An 8951-nucleotide genomic window follows, 5' to 3' on the forward strand; every position below is an offset into this window, starting at 1 on the left:
GAGCGTCGCGTTTCTGCTCACCGACATGATGACGATCAAGCACGTTGGCACGTAGGTATGAAACAAGTAATAGCCGAGACGTCGCTTCAGCACAAACACAACCTCGAGACAAGTGAAGTTACCTATAAAATCATAATATAATTTTTAATTAGGTTTTACATGTGTGATTAACATACTTTAAATTAAAGTATAAAGTTCAAGTGATATCAATGCACGGGTATCCGGGCGAAAAACTTCTCATGCTTTGAAATATGCAATATTGCATGAAATACGAGGACATAATTTTAAAATACATTAATCGATTGAAAAAAATTGACTGCAAAAATTGATTATATTGCATACTTTGATATGTAAAGCGTCTGTGATTTTACGAAGATATCAAATATGATATGTATTCTTGAGGTGAAAATAATCATTTACGTGATTCACTTACCAGTGGAATAGACTTGTGTGCAATCAGCTGTGTAATTTTTAACGAGCTGTAACTGGGGTAATTCGATATTCTCATCCACAACAAGGGGAACATCAGGATCCCATTGAAAGATCATTTCATCCGTCGTGTGTGATACTGTTGACCGAATTGTCGCGTTTTAACGTGAAATATAGCGTGGCATTTAATACATTACATCACATCACTAACATATAGTTTATTCGCACATTATATCCGTTTAAAAACATCACTTTTTCATATATAATTATGTGTATCTTTTTTTTTAAATATTCGTTTGAATAGAGAAAATTAATTATTAAAATAATTATGGAACATAAATAATAACACATAACAATAATATATGTACTCCAATCATAATCAAAGTATATGTATATGTGCTATATTTGATGAAGATAAAGAAAAATTAATTGTTTTCATAAATAATTATAACTTACGACTTTCCATTTGCAATTTACATTCTTGTGTATCGTGAGGATAGATCAGAAAATTCATGGCGCAAGAAAGTTTTAAGGTCAACCTGAAATGGCCGATATTTATATTTCAAGTTTTTTATTTCGAGACGCATCCACGGTAAAAACGTTTATATAATTTATCATAAACTCACTTCACCATGTAAAGTATAGTTTTATCTTTATACAGCCACAGGTAATGATTTGGTATCGTCATTGTTTGAAAAGTCACCGATTTTGCGTTCTTAAAGAAGGAATCCGGCCGCCACATGTTTTTCAGCCAATCGACCTCTAATAATCTTAAATTTTATCACAGAGAGAGAGAGAGTAAAATAAGAGAGTATAATTGAAAACAGTTACTCAAAAATTTGTAGAAAAATTTAAATAAAATATGTACGCAAATACAAAATACATAAATGCCACAATTGTTCAAAAAATGATATATACATAATGATTTATATACCTATACTCGGATGTCATATTTTCTGGCAGTCGGAGTCTATTGTCTTTCCATGTTTGGGCAAAAAAAATATCGGCGGCATACGTCTGTAAAAATAATCTGTCTTACGATCGCGATAATCACAATCGCAATTAAAAAGAATTAACGAGCAACTGTGTGTGGATTCATTATATATACATTAAGTTTTATAATTATACATGTCAATCACATTTCTCTCTAAAATTACGTATTTACCATTGAATTTTCATCGATGGAATCGAGTCCCATCACAGTAACGTGAAAATATACAACAGTTGCCTGACCATCTTTCTTGGGAGGTCGCATTTTATCATACAACTTAGGATCTTCCGGCAGGAGATCGAAAAATTCTAAACTTCTCCTGCAAAACAAAAAAAAAAGAAGAATATGCGATTCATATAATGGGAATATCTTACATACACACACACACACACACACACACACACACACACACACACACACACACACACACACACACACACACACACACACACACACACACACACACACACACACACACACACACACACACACACACACACACACACACACACACACACACACACACACACACACACACACACACACACACACACACACACACACACACACACACGCATTAAACTTTTATCAATTAATATACCAATAAGAGTTTCAATTTCTTTTATAAGTTTCGCTTACGGTTAATCTTTTAATTATTTCTAAAAATCTTTCTGATTATAATTTAGAACCGAATTGCAGTACAATGTTCACCGAAGAAAGTCGGTTTTGGAATTTTGGTTTTGACATATCGATCATAAAATATGAATTTTGAAACATAACAACACAAATCGCAGTTTACTTACTGAGCATTCGCGGCGCGGCCGAAAAGTAGAAGGAGCAAGACGGATGAGAGCGTCACGGAAGACATCTCGCCTCCGTGTATCTCCTCCATGAATGTATTTCCGCCGTGCTTTAACGCATTTTTGAGTCGATGATCGAAAGGAGAGAGAGAGAAAGAGAGAGAAAGAAAGAAAGAGAAAAGAAAAGAAAAGAAGAAGACAAGTCACACACTTTTAAAAGAAGAAAAGAGAGAAAAGAGGAGAAGCGAGATTTTCGAGATAATCCGGAAGCGAGAATCCGGCGCGAACGAGAAAGCTGAAGCTTCCTAATAGGTACCCCGAATTTACGAGGACAGGCAAGCGACGACTGAGTTCTTGAAACGACTTTGTCAAATCTGCAGAATTGCGTATAGGCACGAGCCCCACGGCGACGATGGAGGTGGTGGTTGTAGTCCCGGGTGGTGGTGGACCAGCAGCGGCAATACCTTCCCGCCACCAACCCCAACTCCTTCTCCTCCACTTAACAGAGGCACAGAGGGAACAAGCACTGGCGCAAAGAAGGGGTAACTCTCGTCCATGACGTATATGACGACAGGCTGTGGATAGAATCTGGAGTATCGCAAGCTGGATCGGCCAAGAGGAAAAAGGAGAAAGGTGGTGGTAATCCCCCGAGTAAGATGTGCCCGTGTCATTGGTTTACATCGCTTGAATTTAACTCCAATGCGGCATACCAGCGTCGTCATCGTCACATCTGTAGACTTCAAATTTTCTGGCATAGCTTAGACGCCAAACACATTTACAATTTTGTCACTGTCTTTATCCGGTTAAATTTTAGAATTTCTTTTAAATTTATTAATTTTTTCTTATTTTCTCTTATCTTGTTTTTAATATTTTGCGATGCAACGTTCTCTCTGTCTCTGTCTCTCTCTCTCTCTCTCTCTCTCTCTCTCTCTCTCTCATAGATACATATAAAAAAGTTTGCTCATCGGAAAAGAAATTTTTTAAATTAAAATAGAATAAATTATTAAGATGCTTATTATTAAGATATATAATATTAAAGATTGAAAGGGGTGCATATATAACATTTTCGTCAAGAATTATCATATCCGATGCGCAGCAAGATTGCATTATACAACAAAGATATAATATATTAAGACATTTATTCTCGAATATGTTATAATAAAATTTTAAAAAAGTTTGCAAAAAAAGATAGTAATTGTACATATAGAGAGATATGCATTATGTTTTCCTTTATTTCTCATTTTCACTGTTCTTCTGAAAGACTTTAACAGAGAGACGCTAACTACCCTGCTATTTGAAGACACTAGTATGCGATCGATATATCGATCCCCGAAAATTGTGCCACGAATAGAAAGATACGTTCGTCTCACTCGTACAGTGTCGAGTGGCCACTTATCGAGAGAATATACATACGTGTCGATGTGTGCAAAATAGTTGGAGAAGGCATATGAAAGGTAAAAAAGGAGATAGATTTGCGAGAAAAATGCAGATTTTTAAAATTAGATTAAGATTGAAAAATTAATTAATATTAAAAGTAGAAAAAGAGAATTCGCAAAAAACAAAAAAAATTTAAAGATACATATTTAACAAGCAATCTCATTAGCGATGTCGCAATTAATTATATTTAAAGTACAGCTTCCGCCGATATCTTGATGTGAGTAAGTAATTTTTGCACGATCTTCGATACTTTTATTTCGCTTTTAATTAAGTTCTCTCAAGAGCGGTGTTCTATTTTCAATTTGCATACTCATTTTAAACTTCTCATACATAGCTGTAGTTCATATATTCCGAGTGTCCCAAGATTCGCAGGATTGCAGAGAATTTTTCCTATCATTTCAAATTCAATTTTGTTTTTTACATCTTCTTTTATCTTTTTACGTTCAACATTTAAAATCCCATTTATAACAAAGTGCGATTACTTTCTTAAACTAACATCGTAGCTGATGTCCTGATGAGTAATTGTTTCTTGATAAATATGGACGAAGGAGCATGGACGGAGAAGGGGAAACAAATTTTCCGAACCGCAACGATCAGGTCATTGGACCCTGCAATAGCACTGGGAATACTAGATTGCCGCAACACTCGACGTGCTCCTTGTGCAATTCGGTTCCTGGCGCATTCTGTTATCTTCTCGCGACGACTGTATCCTATCGACATCACTGTTATATCTTGCACATGACAACAAGACTTTGTTTTAAGACATGTAAATAATACCTGCATCATTTTTTTTTCGCGTAACAAAGGCAAGTTGAACGCGTAGAGGGAACGGTAGTAAGAGAAGATTTTCTTAAGATATCGATGTGTATATGAAAACAGTTCTTACGCTATATCTGCATCTATGTTTAGTCCTAGAATGCTAATATAATTGAAGAGTTTTCGATATAAAATAGAAAAAAAAACTTCAAGCACATACATTCTTTAATTGAGCAAGTCAAACATCAGTTATCATCATTTTATGTGTACAAAAATTACAAAATAACTTTTATTTTTTACATACACTAAAATATTACAAAGCGCGCTGCACACGCTCTATTTATTTTCTTACGCCATATATTATTTAATAAACCGCAATTAAAAAAAGAGTTCCCAAATTTAAAAAAAGAAATGTCTTTTTGGAATATAAAAAATTGACTTAAAATGATAATATTAAATTAATTTACACAAATAATTTTTCGATCAAATTAAGATAAATTATATTTTTTAAATAAACTTTTTATGCGGTATTAGCCCAATTGTTGAACTTAATTTGAAATGCAAGAGCACACAAAATATTCAGCTTGTATTATAAAATGTTGAATATTTTAAGACGCCGACAAATTAATTGTCACATGTTAGTTGGCTACTGTTTTTTTATCTAAAAATTATTGTTGAGATACGCGGTTGTCTTGTTGTCATTTCGCTATCACGAAATGACGTATTGTTTGGCGATAGCGGAATTAGGGAGTGTCGTGCAAAGTATTGTGCGTAATGCGTGCTTTCTAATATTCTACAATAATATACATAATAGCATAGCATAGTAGTCTACAAAATAATTTAGTATAGATAGTATAAGAGTACAAGAATAGTACAAGAATATATATGATATATATGATCATAATATATATGAAACAATAAAAAAATTTACTTATTTGAAATTAAAATACGATGCAAGAAACTATGTTGAAGTAATTTTATTATTTTTCTCGTCAATAAAACGGTTAAGTGAGAAAACTTAATTAATTAATTAATTGATTTTTTTGATTAGATAAAAAAACTAGACGAAGATTACTAGATATTATTTAGGGGTTTTATTAGGTAATAAAAAAGTATAAAAGTATAAAAAAAGGATGATTAAAGAGATTATCACATCATCGTATTTAACGATATATCGTAGTGTAGTGGTTATCGATGGCTTGACAAACGATGGTAAAATCGATTACAAGTGCCGACAGAAGCTCTCAAAAATCACTCGGTCAAGGAAGCGATTACGTCAAAGGTTCTATGACATCATTTGAAGCATCATTGGCGCTTAAATGTTCGGAGGTATACGGCTGGCTGTGCTTCCGACAAGTTCTTCTATCTGTCCAGAAGGTGGAAGCTAAAACAGAGAAAAATACATTTTGCCAAAAATTGAAAAAAAGAGATAGAGAGACACGAATATATGCGCGCTGTAACATTTGTAAAAATATACTCATTTTTTGACGGTACACGACGATCGCATATTTGTATTCCATCTAGATTAGCAAAGTTCGACATAGCTCGAGCTCATACATATATATACGAGTCTCGCAACACAGGGGTCCTCGTGCTTTTTTCGCAAACGTCAGCTAAGGCAATTGCAGTATAGGAAAGTTGAGAAGCGAGGAGGAGAGAAAAAGAGGGAAAGATGAAGGAGGAGGGTGATGATGGGCGAGGAGAAGCAAGAGGAGAAGGCAGATTCCGCGAGGTAGTTGGAGACGATGCACGATAAGCACGCTCTATTCCCTTTCTCTGACCCCGGACTGTCTCTGTGTCTTGTACGTTCGACTCGACCAGAAGTGCTCACCCATACCATCGTCTCCTACCTATTATTTTCGACCGATTGCCGATTGTCGTGCAACTGCCGACGCAGACGTTCTTACGCGCGGCTACGTATTTCAGGAATAGGACAAAATCGTCATTTGACTTGTCATCGCTGATACGTATATATAGTGATACTTATTGATAATTGCAAATACGTAGCAATATTTCTCTACATTAAAGGATCAAACGCGTATATAAAAAACGTGACGAAATAAACATAAAGTTTTTACAATATACAAATTTCATTATTACATAATCTACAATATATAACGATCGAGTTACATATCCGTATGGAAAACATGCTTATTTCGTGCATTAGAAAATGAAATCATAATTGTAACTAAGCTTATATTATCAATTTGCATCTTTGACATTTGAAAACATGCTTATTTCGTGCATTAGAAAATGAAATCATAATTGTAACTAAGCTTATATTATCAATTTGCATCTTTGACATTTAATTTGCGTGCAAAAAACTTTTTTCTTGATTAAACTCAATACAAAATAATGATGGGTATATTATATTTAATTATATCAATAGGGACAGTAATATTATAGACGCGTAATTAATTTTTTTTTGTTGTTTTTTAAAATGTTCAAATAACAAGACGATTGAATAATAAGAAATGGATAAAATATTATTTATAATTATAAAAAGTATCAAGAAAAAATTTTGTTTGTCTTTTGCCGCGTAAAAATTGCTAGATTTATCATCGATAATGCAGATATCTTTTTTATGTGTTCGAAGTAGTAAACTTACTTATCTTGTTACGATACGTTTGCAGTATCGGTAAATCTATATTGGTGCTAGGTAGGGATTGAAACTACATTGATTGAATACCTACAAACAAATCCATATATCTATTGGGACAAAATATTTGTCGCATCCTTTCATTTAATTAAACATTTGATCATTTAAAGTTGCATGCATCAAAAAGATATTTAATAAGTTATTATCTCCTTTTAAAGAATTCCCTATGATATGAGGCTGTATATATCCTTTTAGATTTTAGATAATGCTTCTGTATTTAATCTTTACGTTATTTCTATTATTTTTTCCGTATTGTAAATATAAATATTTTTTTTATTTTAAAAGCGCGCGCAGGGAACCAAAAACTAACAAAATCTAGAAAGAAAGTTTAATTGACATGGATGTAGATTATTAGTTTAAAGTTATGTAAAATATACGTGCACTCTTAGTGAATTCTTAATGTAAACAAAATTGAAATAATCTGTACATATAAACGCATCACAATTGTACATATTATTCAATATATCAATAAACTTTTGCACGACTAAAAAATTGATTTTTTTAAATATATTTATTTTTCTGTTTATTCTTACTCTATATCTAATTCAATCTCTAACCTAATCTATGATTTAATATTATTATGTAATTTCGCTGTGAAATTCTTGCTTAAGGAAAGTAGGACTGGAGAATGGCATAGGATACACACTCGATTAAGCTCAATTGAATTATTTTTATTCGATCAATTTGTTATCTTACAAAAATAAAAATGAAAAGAAAAGCAAACGTCAATGCTTTAAGCAATGCTTTATATCAAACAAAAAAATAAAAATAAAATTTAAATCACACAAACATAAAGTGTACACATAAGAACGATCTTTCATAGATACACAACACATTATATGAATTATAACAGGAATATTTTCATAAAATGTCTATCTTTAACCCTTCTTCTTCTGCTCCTTCTTCTCCGATGCCTTCTCCTGGATCGCCGGCTTGCCAGTATGCTCGATCTTGATCGAGCGCTCGTTGTTTGCCTCCTGCTTGTTCTTCCTGGGCGCGGTGATGGTCAGCACGCCGTCCGACGACAAGCTCGATGACACTTCGTCAATGTTACATTGTTCAGGTATCATGTACTTGCGTACGAACTGCCGTGAGATCCAGCCATGCTCATCCTGCTTCTCCTCGTGCTTGGCCTCGACTATCACGCACTTGTCCACGACCTTGACATTGATCTCGTCCGGCTTGAATTGCTGTACGTCCAGAATTACCTGGAATTTGTCTTTGTCGGCCTTTACGGTAGACGTGCCGCCTTCGTTGCTATTGCGCAACAACTCGCCCCAGGGTCGATAGTAAATTAAAGGTGTCGTTCTTAGACGTCGGTCACGTTGCGGCGCGAATCGTTCCAGAATGTTTGGATTCGCCAGTTGATCGGGGCGGATGCCAAGGCCAAAATGTTGATCGGAAAGCCGATGAGGATATTCCAGGTCCTCCCACCAGTCGGAGAAGAGCAACGGTACCAGGGACATGTTGAAGCTGCAGTTGCTTTTTCTTCCGATTCAAACGAAAAATCTCGAATAAAATTGGCAGATGAGATAGTCTAGAATGTCTAGAAGCTTCAATTTGCTCTCGCACAACTCGCAATTGAATTCACGATTGCTCTCTGTCAACTGTTGCTACGCCGGCGCACGCCGGGTATTTATAGCGAGCTGGGTCGGCGAGTGTGTGTGTGTACGTGCGTATATGTGTACGTATGTATGCCGCATCAATAGAATGACGCTATTGCTGCACCGAGCAACTTCGAGCTCGAGAATGTTCCCGAGCCCGAACCCCAAGCTCCGAGCCGTTACGAGCACGTTCGAGAACGAGCTTGTAATTTCTCGATTATATACAATATATACGGTTACATTTTTATCCGATGCCGGATTCTGTTCGATGCGTC

At 34.8% G+C, this 8951-nt stretch overlaps 2 protein-coding genes across 2 annotated transcripts in view; both read right to left on the bottom strand.

Annotated features, from left to right (window-relative positions):
• Nucleotides 1–2667, bottom strand: part of LOC115241937 (laminin subunit beta-1) — a 21281-nt gene extending 18614 nt beyond the window's left edge. The window contains exons 1-7 of the mRNA XM_029817914.1: nucleotides 2224–2667; nucleotides 1595–1739; nucleotides 1364–1446; nucleotides 1056–1199; nucleotides 886–968; nucleotides 434–568; nucleotides 22–122 (exon numbers count right to left, since the gene is read on the bottom strand). Of these exons, the coding sequence (XP_029673774.1) occupies nucleotides 22–122; nucleotides 434–568; nucleotides 886–968; nucleotides 1056–1199; nucleotides 1364–1446; nucleotides 1595–1739; nucleotides 2224–2312 (780 nt within the window). The 5' untranslated portion in view covers nucleotides 2313–2667. The remainder of the gene's footprint in view (nucleotides 1–21; nucleotides 123–433; nucleotides 569–885; nucleotides 969–1055; nucleotides 1200–1363; nucleotides 1447–1594; nucleotides 1740–2223) is intronic.
• A 5058-nt stretch (nucleotides 2668–7725) lies between these two features.
• LOC115241935 (protein lethal(2)essential for life-like) lies at nucleotides 7726–8707 on the bottom strand. The gene has a single exon (XM_029817909.1). It carries the CDS (start codon nucleotides 8536–8538, stop codon nucleotides 7951–7953), a length of 588 nt encoding a protein of 195 aa, XP_029673769.1. The 5' UTR covers nucleotides 8539–8707; the 3' UTR covers nucleotides 7726–7950.
• Between the last annotated feature and the right edge of the window lie 244 nt (nucleotides 8708–8951).

This window comes from Formica exsecta, unplaced genomic scaffold, assembly GCF_003651465.1.
Source record: "Formica exsecta isolate Colony F162 unplaced genomic scaffold, ASM365146v1 scaffold543, whole genome shotgun sequence".
In the NCBI taxonomy this organism is placed as follows: domain Eukaryota; kingdom Metazoa; phylum Arthropoda; class Insecta; order Hymenoptera; family Formicidae; genus Formica; species Formica exsecta.

Bases quoted from the DNA above. Each gene is read 5' to 3' on its own strand.
- LOC115241935 (XM_029817909.1), bottom strand. From the start codon at position 8,538: ATGTCCCTGGTACCGTTGCTCTTCTCCGACTGGTGGGAGGACCTGGAA.